At 45.5% G+C, this 25,458-nt stretch overlaps 1 protein-coding gene across 1 annotated transcript in view; it reads right to left on the bottom strand.

Moving 5' to 3' along the window:
- Window positions 1–3,947: 3,947 nt before the first annotated feature.
- The window catches only part of PRKX (protein kinase cAMP-dependent X-linked catalytic subunit), a 67,074-nt gene continuing 45,563 nt past the window's right edge, over window positions 3,948–25,458 (bottom strand). The window contains exons 4-9 of the mRNA XM_033106405.1: window positions 21,270–21,389; window positions 15,080–15,175; window positions 11,941–11,998; window positions 9,182–9,259; window positions 8,436–8,586; window positions 3,948–6,499 (exon numbers count right to left, since the gene is read on the bottom strand). Of these exons, the coding sequence (XP_032962296.1) occupies window positions 8,461–8,586; window positions 9,182–9,259; window positions 11,941–11,998; window positions 15,080–15,175; window positions 21,270–21,389 (478 nt within the window). The 3' untranslated portion in view covers window positions 3,948–6,499; window positions 8,436–8,460. The remainder of the gene's footprint in view (window positions 6,500–8,435; window positions 8,587–9,181; window positions 9,260–11,940; window positions 11,999–15,079; window positions 15,176–21,269; window positions 21,390–25,458) is intronic.

Raw genomic sequence — 25,458 nt, 5'->3', positions numbered from 1 at the left:
TATGCTACGTGCAATAAATCAGAGAAAGACAAGTCCTGTAGGATCTCACTGATATGTGGAATCTAAAAAAAGCCACACTCATACAAACAAAGAGCAAAACGGTGGTTACCAGGAACTGTTGGGTGGGGAACAGGACCAATATTGCTTTTAGGGTACAAACTTGCAACTAGTAGATAAGCCCTGGAGATGTAATGCACAGACAGCACGGTGAATATAACCCACCACTCTGTATTATCACCATCAAACTTACTAAGAGACGAGAACTTCATTATTCCCATCACAAAACATGATAATTACGTGACCTGCTAAAGGCACCATAATATTGACATGTGTCGAATCAACATGTTGTCTAACTCACATTTACTCAATGTCATGTCGTTTCTGTGGTTTCAGTAACCCGCGTCAGACATGGTCCTTACACAGCAAATGGAAAATTCCAGACATAAACAACCTGTGAGCTTTAAAGTCTGTGCCGTTCCGAGGAGCGTGATAAAATCTCGTGCCCTCCCGCGCTGTCCTATCTGGGGTGTGCCATCCCTTCGTCCCGCGTGTCCACGTTGTGGACGCTCCCTGCCCGCTAGTCACTTAACAGCCATCCTGCTTATCAGATTGACTATCCCGGTGTCACAGGGCTTGTGATCAAGTCGCCCTCATTTCACTTAATAATGGCCTCAAAGCAGAAGAGCATGATGCTGGTGATTTGGACATGCCCAAGAGAAGCCATAAAGTGCTTCCTTTAGGTGAAAAAGTATGCACATATAAAAAAAATACAATCTATACAGGGTTTGGTATTATCGACCGTTTCAGGCATGCACTGGGCGGGTCTTGGGATGTGTGGGTCAGGGCGATTGTATTATAGTAAAATGGTGACCTATACAAACATGCAACTCATTGCCCTGCCATTAGGGGGCGCTCCAAAGACGAGCTTCTTTTCAGCCGAGACAACTCAGGTTGACATCACAGGGGCACATCAACCCAGGGTGTCAAAAAATGTATACACATGACTTGTATGCATCATTTGTTACCAGTACGTATTGAGTATTACAATTCTTTTGAAACATTTTCTTTTTTAAACTTTTGTTTTATTTTAAGGGTGTTTTTCCAGGACCCATCAGCTCCAAGTCAAGTAATTGTTTCAATCTAGTTCTGGAGGGCGCAGCTCACACTGGCCCATGTGGGGATTGAACTGGCAACCCTGCTGTTATGAACATCGCGCTCTAACCAACTGAGCTAACTGGCTGCCCCAAGTATTACAATTTTAACACAGTTTTTTTCTCTTAAAATTTGTATACATTTTTTTGGCACCCTCCGTGTGTTTTTCCTTTAACTTTCTTGAGACAAGCCTATCAGATCCTCTTAATGAGAACGCAAAATGAGCTTGGCTTCGAGAAAAGTAAAGAGACCTCCGTGAACAATGTGGTTATGAAAAAAAGAAAATTTAAGAAAAAAAATGCAAGGGCATCCAAAAGGGTAGAGAAGGATTTAGTTACTTTGTACCATGCACCCGCCCCCTAGATAATCTCAGTTCTTCAAAAATCCTCGTATCTTTCCCACCTCCAAAAAAAAGTGCGCGCACACACACACTCCTTCTCCCAACTAGACTGTGACCTCCAAAGCACCTCCTCTATAGAAATTCTACAGAGACCCACAACGCTGAAAATATTTACCATCTAGCCTTTATGAAAAAAGATACAATTGTACTGTTATATATTTGGAAGTTTCTAAGAGTTAGAACTGAAAAATTCTCATCACAAGAAAAAAAATGTGTACCTATGGGAGGTGACACATGTTAACCAGACGTACTGGCATGATCATTTCACAATATGTACACACATCGCAGCATGAAGTTGTCCACCTGAAACTAATATAATGTTATGTGCCAGTTATATCTGCATTTAAAAAAAAAAACGAATTTTTAAAAATGAAAAAGATTCCTGACTCCTGGACCAGATGAAAGTAGACAAAGCGGGACCCGAAAACACAGACGAGAATCAGACTTCTTAAAAGATACAAAGTTTTATTAAACAAACCTGGAATCAATAGTATTATTCCATAAATTAGACAGCAGTAAAATTTTCCTAGGGTATATATACAAATCACAGTGATTTTCATTGTGCAAGAAATTGACAGAGTTAGAAACAGTTTTTTTCTTCCCCCACTCTCCCACATGAGAAGTTGGGACGACCCCACATGGACAGCCCAGTGGTGGCAGGCTGGGACATGCCACACCTGCAAGGCACTCTGTCTCGTGTCTGTGACATCCTACGGCAGACGTACAGCCCTAGAAGTGCCTGGGCAACCCAGCCAGGCTGCCCACAGCCCAGCACAAGAAACAACAAAGCTACAATTGGTCTACAGAGCTGGAAAACAGTCTCAGAGGACCAGGAAAGACTCCCATCTGCTAACACACACATGTCATGACTTTTACTTAAATAACTGAAGTGTCCCCCATGGAAGACCAAATGAAAAGCTAAACAGAACATCTTAAAACACAATAATTTACAGAAAACTTGTTCTCTTGGGTGCAAGCCCCCAGGGTCTACAAAGCAAACCCGGTATGAAAACGTTTCATTTGGTGAAAACACCACCCCTCATACATTCTCCTTCCATGGAGAGCCCCACCCACCCCCACCCCCCACACACACACACCAAACAAACTATCCAAACACATTTTCCACACAACACTTCATGTGCTTTTCTTTTTGTTTTTGGTTAAGTGGACATCCTACACTCAAGTCGAACTAATGAGTCAGAAACAGGAATACAGTACATGGGACTCACCCAACACATGTAAAAGACACACTCGGTAGACAGACCACTGTGAAAAGAAGAACTCAGGCATCGAATTTCAAATGTCTCCAATTGGAGGAATCCGGGGCTTCTGTGATGGTGATAGTTTTGTGATGCGAAAACCAAACTCCAACCAAGTGTTTTTGCTGCACTCCATTAACCAAGTATCCAGAGGGAGGAGACTGGATGCAGCCCTTGGTGCCTACAGAGAGGTGAGCTGGGGTTTTTCCTTAACAGCATTGGCCATATTTTTGGACCACAGTTAAAGGTGGTCCAAAATCGAGAGGCGACTTAGGTCAACGTAGAAACGGCAAATGCATCCCACATTGTCCCAAATGTTTAGCGCTGCTGTTGACACTGTCACGCGTGCCAAGCGGGTCTGTAACTGTTTAGATGCAGAGAATGAAACAAAACGTTCTAGACACTGATCCACGCAGCTGCTTCCTGGGCGTGGATGGCAAAAGGAGTCTTACACCATATCGTGATGTGGTGAAGTGGGCACACTTATCTTGTTGCTGGGGTTTCTTTTGCTCTTCTCTCATGACGCCAGCAGAAATCATAACTTGCCCTTGCCGACAACAGATATGTTGAACAAAGTTTCGACGTCTGTTGGGAAGAAACTGGAAATCGGCCCATATAAATGCAAGATATGCTGCGGAATGATTACTTGTGATTTTGTTTCCTTCTTAGACTTACAGGTGCAAATCAAGTGACATTCCCAAGAGGAAAACAAGACCACCCCACCGCAAGACACCTCTTCTTCGGTTATATGCATATCCTAAAGATTTTTTTTTTAAAGAGTCCTCTTAAGAAAATCTTGCCAACTCATCAAGTTGCATAAAGCAAATCTCTATCATTTTCTGATCTGACTTTTGTGATGATTTCCATGCGTTTTCTTCAGAACTGTGCACCCTGGCTCTATCTGAACATAGAAAAGTCCTCACTGAGTAAACTATGGTTCAGTTATATGCAGTGCGTGTGCCATGGGTTGAAGTTGCATTTTGATAAAAACCAGCCTGTACGTTACATCACACCATTGAATTTACGGCCCCGCCACGGGCAGTTAACATACAGCACGTGCCACTTCAGATATGAAAATTGGCACGACTGCCGAACGTGGCTTTAACACCCTCAGGTATTTTTGGAATTCCTTTTCATTTCCAATTTGTGTCACTTGGCTGATGGCAAGGTTTTTGAAGGACAATGTCATCGATGCATTCAAACACTCCTGCATATTTGTCCAAACTTAAGGCTGTGCATTCCATGCTTTCTGGATGCTCTTTTCATATTCCTTATTAAACCCTGGACAGTAAGAACTGCACCTAAAAATAAGTATATGGGGGGATAGGCCTGAGTACAGTTTTTTATTGTATTCAAGGACGGTGGTTCATTTATTTTTTAAAGTAGAAGGATCCACAATAACAATAATAACGATAGTTATTATTTATTTTATAGTCAGAAGACATGAGCCAGGCTGTTCTTTCTGGGTCCACACCTCACTGCACAAAGTCACTTTGCCAATCTAACCTGACATTCAGTGATGAAACAGTTCAGAGATTCCTAAAGTTTTGGCCCATGGCTGCCCTCCATTGAAGCCACACAGCATGCTGACGGAGAAGCACAGACGGAGAACGAAGTTCTCTGGGGACATGGGTAGCGCACCCTTGGGAAATAATTTTTCACTGAGTTACTCATAAAGAGTTTGTTGTAATAAATTTTGTACTTGGCGCTCACGTCCTGAGTTGATCCCTGTTTGAAGAACAGGTCATGTATGAGAAGGCGGAATGTTTAGGGTCTTTAATTTCACTGAGTTTTAACGTTTTAGAAGGGCAAGTTCTCGTCCCAAACATACAGCCCCCGCCTTCTCATTTGTGACTGGAATCTGGCCAAAGCTGATAGGAGAATGTATTTCCTTTGACATGTTTCTACGTAAAAGGGAAAAAGTCTGACTTTCCCAAGTGGCAGCTCTCCACATCCCTAGATGTGTCTGCAGGAGAGAGAGGTAGCAAGTGCTGGAGGCAGCATGCCTTCCTGGGCACAGCATGGGAAGGCAATAACGACGACAAAGAAACCATCAGGTGACTCAAGCGCACCTGAGCTGCAGGGGTCTAAGAGGGTGCCAGGCATCCTTCTGGTATTGCCCCATGCCAGCTGCCCAAGGAACGGGACCTTTCGGGCATAGCACAAGAGAAAAAGGAGGGTGCAGAGGGGTCCTGGAGGTCCGCGTGGGTGTAGCCCTGTCACAGAAGGTTCTGGAACCTCCATCTTCAATGCACAGATCTCCACAGGGAAGGTCATAGGCGGGCCCTCCAACCAGACACACACCAGTTTTAGGCAACTGTGTCTTTCCAGCTGACTCAGAGTCAACAGGAAATGGGCAACCCCTTTGGATTTTTACAACGCAGCTTAGACTCCGGAAGCAGAAGAACAAGAGTAGAGTAGGAAGTGAAATACACAGAACAAAGACTCCAGGGACCTGTATCAGTGACACATTTCTCAGAAGTCCCACATCTAGTCACACACGTATTGTGGCCAACCCCACACCTGGCCTTCCTCAGTCAATCCTGAAAGAGTCCCAGGGTTCTCGTCAAGTTCTCTTCATGATCAGGTTCCAAAGACAAGAAATGTCACCCACCGCTAACCCTCCTCAAATCTGTCCTGTCGGTGAGACCAAAAGATGCTGGATGGATTCAACTTGACCATCTTTACAACAAGGAGAAAAGAAACTGGGCAGAAATGAGTGACGTTCAACTTACTATGTCAAACGCTGACATCCTATAGGTCATTTGTGTCTCACTTTTCCCACATGAAAATGAACAGGAAAGCTTTGCACGGAGGTCATCCATGCACACGAGACAATACACTCGGTGGTTAGCTTTGGGAGGTGTGTTCTATTCAAGAGATTCTAACTGAAGTTTTAGTAGGCAGCCTCCCCCTCTATGCACTACGCAATTTGGGGGAAACAGAAAATGTCCTGATGGCATTCCATTCATTGAACAACTTTAACACTCACTGGCTATTCCTGGCCTAAAATCCAAACCCACGTCTCCTTCCCTTCCTTGTGGTAAGACCTCCACTGACCACATCTGAAGCATTAAAGGTGTTAGCTATAGAATGCCACGTGATAGTTTCCACACGAGTAACGAAAAATGCATAGAAGGTAGTAATAAAAAACAAACAAATGCACGCATCATACTTTTTGGATTTTGTCCCCAAGAGAACAAATCCTAGAAAAAGGAATTTGAAAACTTAACATCATACGCTCTACAAACGGTGAACATTTACATGAACACGCACAGTCCTGTGAGCCAGTCATATTGTCTTTGTACACGCACACGCACAGACACACACACATGTGCACACAGACGCACACACGTGCACGCACAAATTCTGGTTATAAATGAACATATTCAGTTCAAACTTATAAAGCTGAGTCTAGGAGAAACACCAAGATAAGACAGTAGGAACCCAATGCTAAAGGAAAAGATAAAATCTACCACCAAACGAGTTCTCAGAACGTCCTACTGGGCAGTAGGTTTCCAGTTGCTTAAATAACGGCAGGTCCGTGACTGTCCACAGCTCTCCCATGTCTTTATATACAGAGAGGCGTGTCTACATGCGGTCCTGTCCTTCTCACAACAAGACGGTGTTTCTTCAGGTCTACATATATGCAGCTGTGCATCCCAGGCCGGCCCACCTCATCCAGTTTCTGGGATGAAGTAAGACAAAGGATTTGGTTAGTATCTAAATAATTCAGTAAATTACGTAATAGTAAATGATCACACAAAAGAAATCCAATTGTCTTTGGAATGCTAACTGCAAAGATCCATAACTCTCGGGAGGGGAGATGCCTCCTAAGAGACACGGGACAGGATTTTAAAGGTGGGTTGCACATGTGAAATGATACTCTCATCCCTTGAATTATCACACCCTCACGCATGCTAACAAAGGAGACCGATGGTACCAGCAAAATCGAATCCCTCTTTCAACGTGCTTACGGCAATACAAGACATTTTATGATGAAGGAAACGAAAAGGCCAAGTGAGGTGAGCCCTTCGGGGCCAGCTGTCCCATGCCCTCCTCTCCGTGCTGGGAAGCACACGAGGGATTCACACAGAGACGAGAGGTGACCTCGCACAGTTATCAGTCGTCTCTGCTGACCCTGTCGCTTCTACGAGAGACGGTTCTGTGTGATGAAGCAGTATTTTCCTGCATGAGACCGACTCTTTGCTAAAAAGGCCAGGGCTTTCTTCTGCCTCGAGTACAAATTACTGCTGGTAAAATGACTGACTAGGTTAGACTACGAATGTGTCGGGCTTTCCGAAGAAGACGATAAAATCCAAATTTGTTGAATAAATAGAAAGTAATGTGATGAGTAAATGATGTGTTGATTTTCAAAGGTTCTTCAAGCATGTCATCAGACAGCGCCCCCAGCATGGGACAAATTACATTAAAAACAATTCCAGGAGCAAAAATGCTATTTACATGTACTTTCCCAAGAATACACAGAGAATTGAGAAAGGTGTGGAATCTCCTTATCAGGTAGCTGGGGCAGCTGGAAACACAATGTAAAAACTATTCACTGAGTATCCATTGGATGGCAGCCTTTGGTTTCTTTAAGGAAATTTCACAATATCTCTATTAGAAAAAGGTTCTGCACTTTTGGCTCGTCAAGGAAGTATTCTTTGCGACAAAGCAAATCGAGTCCCTTCATCATTTAAAGATTAATGCATAATAATATATCATTAAAAGTTACAAACAAAATCCAAGCAACTGAGCAGACCAGGAAAAATAAAAGCAGACCAGGTTGCCATGAGGGTGTCATCTGCAAATGGTGTCGTCTGGATAATTACTTTTCCACTCCTTGTAACTGCCATTGGGGAATCAAAAATGGGAAAAACAAGATAGGCCAGCGGGTAAACATATCACTGGCAATATTTTGTTTGTTTTCCTTCAGGTGATGTTTTTCTTGCTTGCGTGTTACACAGGAAGGAAGACCTGCTTTAAGTGGTGTAACCAAGTGACTTAGAAATGGGGAGTAACCAAAATATCTCTACTCCCCATATGAAAAAAACTAGACCTCAAAGCCAGTCACAGACTCCAGTGAGATAGTCACAGACCTTCAAAGATTCAAGGAAATAACAGACTCAAAGTCACGTTTTTTTGTGTTTTTTTTTTGTTTTTTTTATCCTAAATTAAGCTTCACAAATCCCGTATAATCACATTTTAACTAAGAGGGACCCAAAAACCCTTCTGAAAACACTTGGCTAGTATTATGATGACACTGCTCTGGAATTCAGGGTTTTCGTAACACAAGAACTCAACATTTCCCACAAAAACAAGCTGTGCCTCTCTAATGCTTCGGCACACGCAAAATTCCTCATCAGGGGGTCTTATTTATATGCAGACTCTGCCCCTGCAGAACTGTTCAGGGACTGAGTTCCTGGAGGTGGTGGTGACACCGCCAGGCCACACCATATGCTCTGAGTGAGACCCACTGCGGTGTTTATTATGCTGAGACTTGGAAGGATTGCCTTCCTCTGCTCCATCCCTCGTGTCCCAACAGGTGAGGGAAGTCCCACTCGGTCAACACCATACGCCCTTGACATGGGGTCCTGTTTTAATGACTAAAGATGAAGATATACCTTCCAGAATGTGGATTCCTAGCCTTCAGAAATTCTTGAAGACTTCCAAATCTTTGGGTGACACTGGAGGCGCTGTGTTCCAGTCATTCTCAGGATACGCTTCGAAGTTGGAGGTGTCCCCCTCGCCACACACTTTGGGCACAATGGGGGGCTACGAGAGGAGCCAAGACCCGAAGGTACGGTTAGAAAGACATGATGTGGACATCCCTCTCCATCTGCGACCGTCCACATCGGTGGTCTGGGCTGAGGACCAGGCATCAGTGTTTTTCTGGTCTCTCCACTGACTCTCAAGTTCCAAGCTGAGGATGCAGCTATTAAGGGCTCCTGTGAAAACATCTTCCTCCGTTCAGAGGAAGGTGACCCCAGAATGACCTGTATCTAATCTAGCAGCATCACTGTACAGTATCCGTAAGAGTGAGACACACCGGTGCGCTTTCACTTACCATTCCCCCTGAGAAAGTGGGGGCGGCGGGGGGTTTAGACCCACACTGGCCGTGAGGCATGGAGCCAGGTCTCGAAAAGTCCAACTGCAAAAGCTGGCTCTTAACCCCGTCTTGGTGCCTCTTTACAGCCAAGACTGGCATTGCATCGGGGACGCGGCTTCCCAGGTGTTTGGTATGATTGGTTGTACTGTGCAAACTAACTAGGTATCAACCACAAACAGCCGGGTCACACACAGAGTCAGCGATTTCCTAAGGCGCGCTCAAAGATGCGGCGTTAAGTGTCACCGTTGCCAGAAGCCGTACCTTCAGTTTCCTCTGGGGCACAGCTTCCCAGTCCACCGTCCGGAACCAACGATGGCGCTTCACGTCATCTGCTCCATTCTTTAAAAGAAACACGCGTCATCCACACACAGAATTTTGACAGGACCGCAAACTAAATATTCTAAAGCATCGGCATTTTTTGTAGTACAGAAAGAAACGGACAAACGAAAAGTCTGCTACATCTGGCGTCACTGTCCCTGGCGTGTGAGCTATCAGTGAAAACTCTCAATGGAGTTGTTTGTGTCTCACTGGCTTTCCTCCAAAGTAGAAACAAATAGTCATCACGGCCACGTGTGTGCTACTCTGGACCAAAGATGGAATGATGGGTGAACCTCTTGACACAGAATTCGACAGATGGTAACGTCCACGTTCGTCAGCTGTTTTTACTGTGACAATTTTCTGTGCTGTTTATGATCCTTTTCTTACAGACACAGAAGCTAAGGCTCAGTAAATGATGGAGGTTGGTCAAAATGGCCCAGCCAAGTGTTACAGGACTAAGACATCCCGTGACATCCAATTTCAGAGATCTTAAGAACTACCCAATATTACCTTCCAGCTAACAGTGTTTACTAGAGTCTGTCTCCCTCATTCTCCAGTGTCGTGCTCGTGTCCAGCTGGCAGAGCCCAATGTCATCATGACCTCTGTAAATCCCTGCCAAGTTTCCCGTCTTCAACTGTGTCCTCCTCTCTTTTTATCGCACTGGTAGCCACTGTTTTAATCAATGCAACATTGGAAGTTGTGAGAGAGACACCTGTGAATTCTGTAATAGGGGAGCCAGTGGACCTGAACTTAACATTACGTTTTTAAAATGGGTATCAGTTCATATTTTTTTCAAGTTTTCATTTTTTTCATCCTCTAAAAGAAAATTCTCCATTACTGTCAAGTACAAAAGGAAAGAAACAGTCATGTGAATTGTTCCTACTTTTTTTCTAACCCTATTCTTTAGACAATTCTTCTTCTCTTCCTATTGGAAAAAATGTATTCTACCCATATTTAAGTCAAACAACAAGTATCTGTTGAGTGCTACCTTGAATGATACCGAGAGAAGGTAAGTAAGACTTGAAGTTTACTCTTGACTAGTTCAAATTCTAGTACAGATACTAAGATATTATGATATCTCGATAGATGATAGATAAGTAGATTGATAGATAGGTAAGTGGATGGATGGATGAATAGATGATTACATAGATAGATGATAGATAGGTGATAGATAATAGATACGAGCGTAGATAAATAGATAGATAGATAGATAGATAGATATAGATGATGGAAGAAAGGTAGGAAAGAGGGAGTGAGGGAGGGAGGGAGGAAGGAAGGAAAAAGGAACGGGGGGAGCGAGGGAAGGATGGAAGGGAAGGAAGAAGAAAAGAAGGGAGGGAGGGAAGAAAGAGAGGGAAAGATTCATCTAATATGAAAGGAAGAGAAAGTAAATGCTAGAATTTTCCATGTGTGGAGGACAGATCAGTAGCCAGAAAAATGCAGGAAGAAAAAGAAGAAACACGCACAATAAAGGAATCCCAAGAGCATAAAAACAGCATGGTGTGATAATGAAAGGAAGATGGAAGTGGTGATTCACCCACGCAGGCTGGCCTGGGTTTCCCACGAGGACAGTGAACGGTCAGGTGAGAAATCGGGCCTGCGGACGCACAGGAAGGTTGCTGAGCGCCAAGCTAAGCTCCTTGGGCTTTTCCCTCAAAACAGCAGACTCGCGATGGCCGCCCCTGCCTGTCGGAAGGTACCCTCATCACCCCAGAAGCCAGGGACACATCCCGACCTTGGACGCAGGCACGGCCGAGAGATGGTCAGGCTTGGCCAACGTTCCGACGTCACCTGGGCAGTACCCGCACTCGGCTGCTCACCAGTCGGAACGTGCTTTCATTTTATTTAGGCAGCGTGTTCCCCGGCTTCCAGCCAATCCACGTCAGGAAGCCCTCCCCATACTCTAAAGTCCTAGCTTGAATGTCAGTGAATATATTTTTCCAGATTCTGTTGATTCGAAAAGCTTGTTCTCATCCATCGCAGGGTTGGTGGCGCAGACTCTGAGCCACTGCCAGCTGATTCTACATACGGGGCATCTGACTTGTCCCCACAGGGAGGGAGAGCATAAGGGTTGTTGGATTCCTTGTGATGAAAACATTCTCTGAAACTGACCGTTGTCATGATGGCATGACTCTGCCAATACTGTGTTTCCCCGAAAACAAGACCTAGCTGGACAATCAGCTCTAATGCGTCTTTGGGAACAAACATTAATATAAGACCCGGTCTTATTTTACTATAACATAGCCCCGATATATGATATAATATATGATATGATATGATATAACACCAGGTCTTATATTCATGTTTGCTCCAAAAGACGCATTAGAGCTGACTGTCCAGCTAGGTTTTATTTTTGGGGAAACAAGGTATATTAGAGGCGAACGGACTGTACGCTTTAAGTGGGTAAACTGTGTGGCGTGTGAATTGGATCTCAATGATGCTATTTAAAAAGTAAAAATAAAGGCACAAAATAAGTAATCACTTATAGATCCCGGCTGAGTCGTATGCTCCTATGGAGAGAGGAAAAGACGGGTGTAGACCCAGCTGGATTTATTTTTTACACTCAGATTTGAAACTCGGCCAACGACTCAACACACATCCTGCGCCTTTGCTTTTATCTATCAAAGAAATGCATGCATGGCGTCAAGTGACAGGGACTCATCACGGAAACCACTGGATAGATAGGGACGCAAACACTGACCTTCATATTCCCGAGACGCCTTGTTCTGTCAACAACAAGAAGTTTCTTAATGAGGTCTCTGTGTGGGGCAGGAGACAAAAAAAAAAAAGCGTTTCTGTCTCGAGACGGACCTGAGCGAACGCCACATGTCAACAGTCACAAAACTACCCTCTACGTATACACGTGGGCAGCGGTTCGAGTTTCACGTTCGCTCACCATCGTCTAGCACTTATTTCTGAATAATTGACGCAATGGGGGGCTGCCTGCACACAGGGACTGTATTTCTTCTTCTCCCCCTTTATTTACACCATCGCCGACCCAACGAGTACCCACATTTAAAGCTGCCATACTGGGATTATAAGGAAATGGAGGTTTATTGAAAATACAAAACCACACTCCTGCAAAACAGCCCGGTCGTGAAAGCAAGGGGCAGAAGGGGCAATGAAAAGGGGCCACCTAGTATGGCAAAGCCAGGCAGGAATTCCGGAGTGGGTGCGTTGATTGTGAAATGGGCTGTGTGTCCGTTGGCACCACCTTCATCCACTGTGGCTGAAATCCTTTAGTTAGTAACCAGAAGCTGGCTTCTCTCTCATCAGACACGATCAGACATGAAGAAACACTGGCAAATATCAGTTCTACCAAGCTGGCGAGGAGCTCCAGAGCTTTCCTTTCCTCTTCCATCGTAGACACAGAGGGCGCCACAAAAATGTATACACATTTTAAGAAAGGAAAAAACTGTATCAAAATTCTAACACCATAAACGACGCTAGCATTCATTTGAGTGACACCATCTTTGGAGCGAACGCCATACTCCTCACTGCTACCGTAATTCAACTCAACTTCGAAAAGCACTACATACAGAACATCTCTTAAAATGTGTACATTTTTTGGCAATATATACATCATATATATATATATATATATATACATAATACATATATGATATATATGTGTGATATATTATACATATGATATATATTCATAAGAATCTCAAAGAGACACCTGCCCAGTAGTTTACACGTGTGAACCAACAGGTGACCTTAAAAAACACTCAGCGTCAAAATTCTACCCTCAGGTCCACGATGACAGTAATTTGGACGGCAAACGATGCATCAGGGGCCTGGTTCTCCACAGCTCACTAAGGTCCAGCCCGTCGTGTGAGGACGTGACGTTCTGCTCAAGGTCCGTGTGCTGTCACCGAGTGCAGAAGGGCTCCCCGGTTCCTGCTCTTGCCCAGACCTCTCGTTAGTGACATGGGGGAGCCCCAGGGTGCAGGGAAGGGCCTGGGGGTGCCTAAATTATGAGGACGTGAAACCAAAGGAAACCAGGCAGCCACTGCTCATTGTCTCTTCAAAATAAGGATAAACGCTGAGAATACAAGTGGGGAATGGGAGGACACCAGGGTTAGATGATGCTTACATTTGGTCTACAATTTCTAGAATACCGTCTTTTCCACGAAATGCTGGAAACCCACTCAATCTATTGATATACATGATCTGAGCCTTTTACTTGATATATTGATATCAATGGTCTGTGTCCAGTGACCCCAGATTTATGGACCGTCCTTTCTTTGGAGGCGGGAGGAGGGAGGACGACTTCTCTTGGAAGAGTTTCTGGCATTTCCTTGCAAGAAGAAGGGGAATAAATCGTACAATCTTCTGAATTGCCTGAGACTGTCAGGAGTCTACAACAGAAAGAGGCTGAGTGCGAGAAAACAAGGGACAGGGCACAGTTACTGCAGCTGAAGCAAATGCACCAGCGGCGACTCCTAACTGACACCCACCGTGGACAGTGGCCCCTACACGTACATCTGTGCCAAGGTAGCTGTGCCCACACCCTACAGGTTCACCCGGCAGAATTCTAGGTGCTCTAAGAGGACGCCTTTCAACTGGCAGATCTATCAACGCTTGTGAATACAATTTAATCCAACCAAATCATTGGCCAATTATTGACAAACATGGAACTCAGTTTTCAAAGTGTTTTGCCATCCATTGGAAATCGCGTCACTCAACTCTGCTGGGACTTGGACCCTGGGAGAGAAATGCTATACAATACGGTTCATTTCTTTTGGGATGAAACACTTTTGAGCGCCGTCACCTCCCTACCTTACCATTCACAAGGCAGGCTGTCATGTCCCTTCTAGGGAATCATTTTGAAATGGAGCCTCTTTTACGTTTTGTTAAAATCGTTTAAAAGTTGGCTGCTGTGTCAAACACAACACAAGCACAAGCCCACACACATCAAGGGAAGCAGAGTCTTGTATTCTGACTGAGAACCTCTAGGTCAAGGAAGGTACGTTTGAGCACTAAGAATAAGAAACACCACAGGATGCAGCCAACGGCCCCAGTCGCCGATCCACTGTCATGAAATAAGTTTTCTCTGAACTCAATTTCCATAGGCTGCTTTTAAAAAAAAATTAGCAAAAATGAAAGGAAAGTTCAGTTCTGAACTAAAAGCATTAACACCACTTTGTCACCAGCAGCTGGGAAACACAATGAAACAGCTAGAAATCACAACTCATTATGGCGCAAAATGGCTAAACACTGACCAGATTGAGTCAGGTATCTGGAAAACTAAACACATTCTTACATCTTTTTTTTAAAAAAGCTTAGTGTTTTCTCTGCCCCACACCCCAATTGCCACAAATTTACTGCAACTCGGACCTAAGGTTGCTAACACTGACGCAAGACGAGAGTTCTCGAAGAGACACACTCATCACTCAAAATTTAAGCATAAAGAAGGAGCTCAAGGATGGGAAGGCTTTGAGCAGGAAAGAAAAGAGAATCTCTGCTAAGCCCACCAACACTTCTGCCAACTACACAACCAGCTGGAGGAGGGGAACCCTATGTGTGAAATCCCCAACCGGCTCTCTCATTAAATAAGACCACAAATGCCTTTACTTGCTAATGGTAAATCTCAGTGATCGCAAAAGGCATAAAACACAGCCTAGAGTTACTAAGAGGGTAAGTGCCCGTATGTATGGCAGGGTAATGGAAACCTCTTCGCTTTTTGCAGGAAACTGACTGCCCAACATAGTTTAAACAGCACACTGAGCAACGCAACATGGTACCCTGCTGAGCACACGCCTTAATTGTGGTTTTCTTTTTTTAGATGCTTTAAAAATAAACACGCCCGAAGACGAGGGACACGGTTTACTTACTTTACATTGAAATCCAAATGTCTGGGGAAATCTATTTTGCCGGCAAGAATTTTTTGATAAATGCCAAATGGGTTGTCATCAAAAAATGGAGGAAACCTGTTGGAGAAGTAAACATGTGTGGTTAGTGGACAGCCAGTACGGAAAAATCGCCACTTTGGAATCACTACTATTTCTGCTTGGCAGACGCGGAGCGGAAGTTACTTCACGTGCATGCTTTCCTTGCAGTCATATCAGGGGACACACCGGGAAGGGATGTTTCTAACAGGCAAAGCATGAAATGCTGCAGCTTGAAGCAGAAGAAACGTCAGTGGAGACGGGCAACCATGGTGACACCATTTGACCAATATTGTGACACCTTCTGAGGCATTAAACATGTCAGTCCCAGTAGACCGTAAGTAGACGTCTGTATTCTTTATACAGGCAGTATGTGGCACACAGTCGGTGCTTAATAAATGTGCATGGGACAAATGGACCAGGATGGGTTCCACTGCGTCCTATTTTTTTGGTCTGGCTCCAGTAGTGTATAATTTTGCAGAAGCCAATATATGAAACTCCACAGTAGATGGATTCACCTAGGTTATACTTTGGGAGGTGACAGCAAGGCTGGTTTCCAGGCGGTGAGACTTTGGGCATACAGATGTGGCCCAGGGCTTGGAAATTATGGCCCCAGCCTGATTTTGTCAAAAAACTTGTATGGGGACACGGCCACCCCCATGCACTTATGTATGTCTGTGGCACAGTTCCCAGAAATAAAGATTGTAATCCTGGTATAAAAACCAACAGACCGACCTTTTTAAATAAAGACCCTCAACTCAAAAGCATAACCTCTACCTAGCTTCCTCGGGATGAGATCTTCTAAATCTGCTGAAACAAGCCAGGGAAATATCTCAGAAAACAGAGCTTTCACATGACATCCTTGTCAAAAGTGGAAATTTCAATGAGCAAAGATGGTTCTCTTGTGGGTTCCAAATCCACCCCCGAGTATAGCGGGTGGGATGGTGGCCTCCAAAAAGACGTCTCCACATTCTGACCCGGAAAATGTGTATCGGACCTTATCTGGAAACAAGCTCTTTGCAGATGGGACTGAGTGAAGGATCTGAGATGAGGTCGCCCTGGATCAGGGGGGCCCTGAACTGAATGACAGTGTCCTCATCAGAGACAGAAGAGCAGGGACACAGACACAGAGGAGACGTCACGTGGAGACGGAGGCAGAGATGGGAAGGACGCGGCCACCAGCCCAGGGACGCCTGGAGCCCCCAGGAGCTGGAAGGGGCACGAGGGACCGTCCCCTGGGGCCCCCGGAGGGAGCGTGGCCCTGGGACACCTTGATGGCAGACTCCCGGTCTCCAGGACTCGGGGAGGATGGATCCCTGTGGTGGTAAGACCCCAGTTTGTGGTCAATTGTTACAGCCACCCCAGGACGCACACACAGTGTGTCCACATTTATGCTCCAAATATATTAAAGAGGAGTAGAGAAATTGAAGAAACACTAAGGAACTGAACTATAAAGTACAGAGAAATCAATGGAAAGTGGATGTGAGTTAATTGGAAAAATGGAAGACCATAAAGAAATGTAAAGCTGCAGCCTTGGGTGATAGGGCATAAAGTGCCCATTTGTCTTCAGTAACATCTCGCTCAGATGCTCTGATTTGCACTTTGGTGTGAACAGAGGCACAGTGTCGAGAAGGTAACAGCCGTATCTCTTTGAGTCTCCTGTTATAAGGACTCCTAACTACAACTATTTGTCCTCTGGTGCTTCCAGACTCACGAGCTGCCACATAATGAAAAGCTATGCAGCCCAGGCTGTGTAGCAAAGGTCTACGTGTGGAGAGTCATCCAGTCTGGCCACCTCGGTCACCTTTCAGCTTCTGACTCCCGAGTCCGCCCTCCGTCATCTGCCAGACACTCTCTTCAGCAATGCTTGGGGGACCCGACTCCCCTTTCTTGGGTGGTGGCCCTGAGTACATTCAGCTGGATGATTTCATCAGGGAAATGGTCAAAGGTGGGAAATGGGACCTTACACATCCTGTGAAAACGTGTCACACGGACCTAAACGCATTGATGGAGAACATCAAACAAAGCCCTCTTGGGATCCGGGCATCCCATGACTATATCGTGGGAAAGGCATGTCAGCAGTAGTAGAACGACCAAAAAAAAAAAGAGAGAAAACAAAACAGATCTTTCCAGTAAGGACAAGCATAGAGAACTAGCCATCCCCTGGGCAGGTGCAAAGTACAACACATATTCCAATTCTTAAGAAATGGTACTCATTATAGGGAACGGGATGTATAAGCAGCTTATAAGCATTTATATGTATAAGTTACCTACTGGGAGAGCTGGGCTTGGAAAGAGAATGTGCTCAGATGACGGCAGCCTCAAGAATTGCATCTTCAGAATTCACGACCATTTTGGCATTTTCTCCATCGTGTTTCCATGACCATATTTAGGTACCCGTTCTGCCTACCTAAATCGTCCAGTACAACGGATCGGCCAGAAAGAGGCGCCACAGCCATTGTAACTCCATGTTCCTCTTCAGAACCCTGCCCCCCACCCAGAGGCCCCCCGTTAGACAAATACAACCCTAAACTAGTATCAGCCGAACGCTTTATCTGCCCACATTTTTAAAATGGGGAGCTGGCGTTGGAAGGCAGGTCCTTTGACATGGGTTCACGGAAAACAGGAAGGAGTTTCCGGAGAGAGAACAGAGAGGGAGTAGCTGCAATATCACCGTTCTGCCTGGCACTGGAGAAGGAAGAAGGGAGCAGAGTCAGGAGAAGTGGCAAGAACAAAGTGCCAGGCTGTGCAAAGGTTGGGGGAAAGTGTAGAGTATGAAGGAATCTCAGGGGCACCGTCTGAGGCACGCCAGCCTTGATTCCCAAAGTGGGGTGCCAGGGAACCCTGAGGTTCCCCAAGGCCTTTCTTTCCAGGAGCTTTGAATGTGAATGTGGATGCGTTTTCTTCATATACCTCAATCAAAGCAACGCAACATACCAGGCAGTGAGAAAAACCCAGCAGCCAGACACTAAAGAGAGTAGCAAAAAAGTGTTGAAACAAGGCCACGCTTGTCTCTAAATATTTGTAATTGTAGGAAGTAGTTTTTCCATGAAAAATTCTATCTGGGTTCACTGTTAGTGAGTTTATTATAATTTTATGTGAATACATATAGAGATATAGAGAGGGTGCCGAAAAAATGTACACACATTTTAAGACAGGAAAAAACTGTACCGATAACAAAAGATGAATACAAGTCATGAATATACATTTTTTTGGCACCCCCGGTATATCTTCATTTTAGTTTTGGTTTCAAATGCAGGACACAGTGACAGATGTAACCCACATAGATGGAAGCTCTCTGGGGTTTGATAGTTCCACATGGGTGTGTCTCCAAATGCAGATAAACTCCATCTTCTCTAAAAACTGGTCAACTCCTCACAGGGATGGGTGTGAATGGAGAAGAAACGAGAACGGAACTGGGCGCTCCGGGGAAAGCCCATGAATGGTTTTGCTAAGGAGCGGGCCATACACTGTCATTCCGACGTCCACATTTCTCATTCAATGAAAATAAAATCCCGCTTATGCTATGATCTCACACCATCAGCAAACAGCAGGTTTTACCCAACGCCTGGGTTTTCCTCAGTGTATAAAAGATTTAATCGACCAATTAAAGCCATAAACAAACAGACAAAGGCAGAGTCTCGCTTGATCCTGCTCAGCATGCCAATACAGAAAATGGAAATCGAATAAGCCAGCTGGAGACAGGAGGACTTTGAACAAAAGGCCACCTCCACCTTCCATACAGTAACTGCCTTGCACTGACCACTAGGAGAACCCTCTAGGTTGGGCCCAGTGATCTCACAGGCAATCAACACACACAACCTGCTAAGTGCTGTAAAGAAAACAGAAGAGGGTGGTGGGGCCGACTGTGGCGGGAGCAGCACGGGAGGGTCCTGTGGTCAAGTGACAGGTGAAGCTGCAGGGTGAGCAAGAGAACAGAAGGGGCTAGCCAAGGGGACACCCTGCAGGAGCCGGGTGACATGCTGGAGAGGCAACAGGACGGCCAGTGAACCCAGAAGAGAGGGACCGGGCTACCACTTGGGTGGCCAGATCTCATACAGACCATCTCAGAGCCTCGTATGATGAGGTCTGGGTCTTTCCACTAGAGCGCTGCGGAGGGCTAAGGCGGGCACGGGTGATGTGGCCTGGTTGGTGTGGGTACGGGACCCCTCCGGCTGCTGCCAGGGAAAGGTGCCACGGGCAGGAGCGCGAGTCGCTGGATGACACAGTGTGGAAACTTGGGAGTGAGCCAGGTGACAGCTGAGGCTGGCAGGAGGGGTCGGGCAGGCTTGCAGTATGAGCCAGGATGGATCGCTCTCAAGAAATCCACCCGCCAAACCTGACTCTCTCCAACTAGAAAGGTGGAAAATGGGAACATGCTTCTTGGGAATACACAGCCCACTGTCTCGTGTGAAATGCGGAGGTCGGCTTACGGTCCTTTGGGTTAGGGAAGTTTTAATTATTCACCACCAATTATTCTAATAACAGAGCCTCATAATATATCAGCTTCTGATTACATTATTTTTATTCTAGTCCTAATATGTATTAGACCATTAGAAATATCCTATTGTTACTATTGTATTACAATAACAAAAATATTCTATTTTCTAATACTGTAATGTAGTCAAATATTATATTCTATTAACATTCTAATAATTATTTTATATTATAATCCTAATATAATTCTCATATATCCTAATATTATACTTATAAGTTTTATTTTAACGGTTTTCTATTATATTCCACCATGTTCAACAGCGTGCAATGCTCTAATATCGTATTTACTACTAATATCACAGATTTTACTAGTAATATCGCATATTATGTTCTGTAATATTGTATTCTATCCTAATAATAAGGACAAAGAAAACAACACGTGGACCTCATCAATTTAAATATCATCCGAGCCAGGATTCAATTCTCGTCAGACTATACTGCCCTCTACTGGTCACCAAAATTTTAGCAGGAAAATGTGGTGGTCATTTGAAAGGAAGCTGATGAAGACCGGCGCACATTTGCAACTGTTTTCTCTTTTCGAAGGATTGACCCTATATGTGATTTACTTTAACCTTTTTCTCTGCTTGGGATCTTCCTGGGCTACAGTATATATTAAGAAAACTGGTTCTATGCGATTTGCTAGAAACGTTTGAGTCAAGAGGAATGGAAAATTCCACACAGGTCGGCCACACCCTCAATGCAGACGAATGAATACCCCCCTTTCCATCTTTCTTTCCAACCGAAAGGGAAGGTTTCCTGGTAAAAGCCTCTGGACTTGCCCTGCGTGGAAGCAGACAGGTGAGGAACAGGGGCTGGCTTCTGCTACAACCAGGAGCAAACTCGGCGTGTCTGTGACTCGCAGGCAGGGCACAGGCACGCGGATGACAGAAGGCCAAAGGGAAGGGGACGGCGGTTGGAAGGAGGCCAGGCAGCTGGCCCGAGGGCCCCGCCTGTGTCCTGGGCCCCTCCCGGCTGGCTGCCTGAACGCAGCCCATCAGAGACCAGAGCTTTTCGTTCACAGAAGGAGGCTGAGTCCCCACGTCCAAGATTCTGAAGAGCGAGATGCTTGCTTTACGTACAGGAACATGAGGTCTACCTGACACATAAAGCATCCTTGGTGATCGAATCCCGACCACACCTTGACAAATGGTCCACCTCGTGGGTATCTGGACCTGGACGAGGGGAAGACATGGCCTTCCAAATCTCCTCCAACGCAGGTGTGGGATTTTTAGGAAAGCACACCCGCTTTCCTCGGACACGTTGTTCGTTCGTTCGTAAAGCCCTACACTGTGTTGGATTTGGGTTTATCCAGCCCATACAAGACCCAGCTCCAGAAAGGGTCCATGTAGAAGGTGAATGTCACATTCCCGGAAGAAAGACGGGACACTTTGAGACAGGACAAAGATCCCCACAGAGAGGCACGGCTGATCCTTCATCAAAACAGCCAGTGTGTTTGCAATACGAACACAAGCTGCACCGCTGGGGTCACACCACCGGCCACGGGAAACCGCCATGGGACCACACCCCAAGTGTTTGCCCCCCGCATGCACCGTCCTTGGGGCTAACAGACGCAGGGTGAGGAGCAGGGAAAAGGGGTGTCGGGGAGCACGTCCTGACTCCCCCGGAAGCTCTTACTCACCCCGAAAGCATCTCAAATATTAGGATGCCCAGTGCCCACCAGTCCACCGCTCTGCCGTGACCTTTGCTCTGGATGACTTCGGGGGCCAGGTACTCGGGCGTCCCGCAAAGAGTCCACGTCCTGGGGAGACAGAAGGGCGACCACAAAACTCAGCTGTGCTGGGCGATGTGATGGGTACCCGTTAGAAACACTGAACGCTACAGTAACGAAACCAAGCCCAGTGGTAGTAACGAAACCAAGCCCAGTGGTTCCTGGGGGGCCCACGCTGGGGATATACGGCCCCAGACACAGACAGAAACACTGTCTCCACTGACCCGCTCCCTTGCAGACACTCGGGAACCCAAACGGACCCTAAGGAGCAGCCCTGTCGGTACGGCTGTCCTTGTTATTGCTGCATGGATGGCACGGTCACTCAGAAGCTGACAGTGCAGTGCCCGGCTTCCTCTGAAATGGCATCTAATAGAATGACCCAACAATTCGTGAAGACAGTCTCGGTGGCTAACGAATGTTTCAATCAATCTGAACACAGTATAGACTTTAATGAATAATAACGCAGCAATTCTGGTTCAGTAATTGTGACAAATGTGAGAAGCAAACAAGAGGGGGGGATAGAAGGCGGGCTCTTTGGGAACCCTCGAAATCATCTTGGCAACATTTCTGTTCTCAAAAGTTTATTTTTAAAAAACGCAGGGAGTATTACTTCTAGTCTACTTTTCCATAAAAAAACAGAAAACGAAACATCTGTTTTGCCTAATTTTACCTCATTCTTTTGGAGGTGAAATTGTAAATATAGTAAAATACATCCACGTATCTCAATATTAAAAAGAAAAAAATCATTAACCCGTCTCAGTGCCAGGGGTGGCCTCCGAGACCACACTCAAAGCTACTGCTCATTTGCTTTTCCACCTGCTCTTCCAAAGGTTTGATGTGTTTGCAACGCCTTGTGGGTTTCCTGTCGTTTTGCGGCTTTTGGAAATCATTAGGTTAAGGGACACAAGGCTACTTGGGGATTAAACAGAGCAGAGAGGCTAGGAAAGGCTTTTCGTTGCAGACACATGAGATTTGCAAAAAATTAGCTTCTAGCCCCACCTAGCGCACAGCTGGAGGAAGCAAGAGATTCTGGATAGCCAAGCGGGACCCAGCCTGGATGATGGAGTTTTCTGGTGGGCTGTTTGTTTTCTCTGTTTGTTTTTATTCTGGTCATCCCTTCCTGACAGGCCTGAAATCTCTCTTTTTCACAGCAGGTGGGGAAAGCTGTTCCTTTCTCTCCTTATAAAAGAATTCTGTTTCTACTCCAAAAAGAGCCACAATGTTTAATTGAAATCTATCGATGTGTAATGTTTCTGCTGACATCTCTCAATTTTATGCTGCATGAAAAATGCAAGACTGATTTTCTTAACTGTCTCCTCATTTGTCTCTATCACTGTGTGTGTGTGTGTGTGGGGGGGGTTGTTGGCTAAGAAAAAACTCAACTGTAAAAAGATAAAGGACAGTCTTCCTGTTATAAGATGAAGAAGTCCTGAGAATGTCATATACAGCACTGTGACCTGTCACCACTACTGCATTGTTTATTTGAAAGTTGCTAAGAGGCAAGATCTTAAAAGTTCTCATCACAAGAAAATAATTGTAGCTAATGAGTTAATGGTTGTTAAATTTGACTTATTCCGGCGATCGTTTTGCAATAAATACAGGTATGAAATCATCACGGTGTACACCTGAAACAAATACCACGGTGTGTGTCATTGCATTCATTTACCTCGTTTCAAAACAAAAGGGCAAAAAGCCATCAACTGATGAATGAACGAAATGTGGTCCGTGCAAATAAAGGAATATCATTCAACCATGAAGAAGAATGAAATCCTACCATTTGCCACAACATGGCTGGACCTAGAGGGTATTATGCTGAGTGAGATGAGTCAGACAGAGAGAGACACATACCATAGGATCTCACCAATGTGTGGGATCTAAAAAACAAACAAAACAGAGACAGACTCATAGATACAGAAAACAGACTGGTGGTAGCCAGGTGGGAGAGAGTTGGGGGCGCGGGGTGAAAAACGTAGTCTGATTTTAAAACAGGGTCTTGACAGAAGGAATCAAGTTAACCGGAGGTCATTCAGGTGACGCCTAATCCGGTAACTGGTGTCTTTATAAGAAGAAGAGAACTCGAGCGAGAACTCTGGTTGGATGTAAATGGGTGCAGCCCATTGGGTGAAACCCAATAGGATGGAGGGTGCTCAAAAAATTAAAAAATATGACCCAGCAATTCCATTTCTGGATATTTATCCAAAGGAAACAAAAACCAGGATCTCAACGAGATGTCTGCACCCACACGTCCCCTGCAGCACTATTCAGAGTGGACAAGACTTGGAAACGCCCTCAGTATCCATTGATGGACGAATGGAGAAACATTTGATACACACACAAGGGGATATTAGTCACCAGAAAAAGGAAGTCCTGCCATTTATAGCAACGTGGATGGACCAAGCTTGCGGTCAATAAGCCAAGAAGCAAAAGAAGCCAGACGCAGAAAGACAACTACGATATGATCTCACTTACCTGTGGGGGTCTAAAACAGGAAAACGCATAGAAACAGAGAACAGTCACGTCACAGAGGCTGGGGGATGCGGGGGAGGAGGATATGGGGGAACGTTGGCCAAAGGCTATACACTGTCAGGTACAGGAGAAGTTGTGGGGACCTAACATACAGCGAAGTGATGATAGCCAATAATAGTATATTTATATGCTTGAAATTGGCTAAGAGAGCTGAGCTTGTGTGTTGTCACCATCCCCTACAGAACGGTCCTGTGTGAGGAGACGGACGTCTTAATTAACAGGACGGTGGTGATCACTTGACATGGACCTTAAATCGTCACGTTCTACACTTGGTAGCACATCCAAGGTCACCTATTCAGGTAGCTGGAAGCCTAGCTCTTGGCGGATGCTAAGACCCCGAGGGCAGGTGGTCACAGGTAACTGTATCTGTACTAGAGGCAGCATCTCCACTTACATGTGGAAAGGTGAGCCTCTTGTGGGCTCCGTCCCAGGGTGAGGGGCACAGGTTGCACGAATTTCCAGCTTCTAAGTGTCCTTGGGTAGCCTGACACTTCATCAGAGTGGGAGATTCCACCAAAGAGCCCCAAATCCTCTAGAATGTACAGAGGCATAGCTGCTATAAAGAGCGTCAGAATGCTATACCCATGTGAAGATGGGACAAAGGGCCCTGGGTGTACTCGGGACACGGCGGCTTGGTCGGGCTCTGAATTATCTATGCCCCCAGTCTTATCTCTTTCTGCTCACTTGGCTCTTGGACAGAAGGCAAGGTGACACCGTTGCTCTTAGTTTGCTCACTGTTACCAGGTCCGCTTCGGCAGAGGGGAGGGGAGCGTGACAGCCAAGAAAAGACGGGATTCTCTATCAAGTACAGATGTCAGATGTTCATGTCACCTTAATGCCCCACTGCCTTCCAGGGTACGTGTAGGGGAGTGGGGGGGGTGAACTGTGTCCCCCCAAAAGTCCTAAAGCTCAGTGCCTGTGAATGCGATCTTATTTGGGAACAGGGTCTTGCAGATTTTAAGGGGGTCATACTGGATTACGATGGGGCTAATTCAATGACTGGTGTCCTTATAAGAGGAAGAGAGGGGGCACGGGGGAGACATTTCTGTCACGTGAGCACACAGTGAGAAGGCCACCTAAAAGCCAGGAAGAGAACTCCACCGGGAACTCAACTGGCCAAATCCTGGTTTTGGACTTCAAGCCTCCAGAACAGTGAGAAATGAATTTCTTATAAGCTCATCAATCCTGGGGGATTTGGACCCCATTCTTGTGACCTCATTTAACCTTTACTATTTTCTAGAAGCATTAGCTCCAGATACAACCACATTGGGGGTCAGAGCTGTAACACATGCATTTGGGGTGCAATACAGTCCACAGCAATGGTGATGATGGTGACAATTATGTGTTGATGGTGGTGATGGTGGTGGTGGTGGTGATGATGACGGTGGTGATGGTGGTGGTGGTGGTGATGGTGGTTATAATATTGATAACGACAAAATAATAATAATGACAATGGTAACGTGGTGACAGTGGGGATAATAAAGTCAGAAGCACTAATGTCTGCTCAGTGCTTCCTACGTGCCAGGAACTGGTCTGAGGAAATACCTTCGAATGAGCAGACCCATCCATTCTT

Source organism: Rhinolophus ferrumequinum, chromosome X (genome assembly GCF_004115265.2).
Source record: "Rhinolophus ferrumequinum isolate MPI-CBG mRhiFer1 chromosome X, mRhiFer1_v1.p, whole genome shotgun sequence".
Lineage (NCBI taxonomy): Eukaryota > Metazoa > Chordata > Mammalia > Chiroptera > Rhinolophidae > Rhinolophus > Rhinolophus ferrumequinum.
Note: the sequence above shows the minus strand (reverse complement) of the source record. Positions and strands in the feature narration are given on the sequence as shown.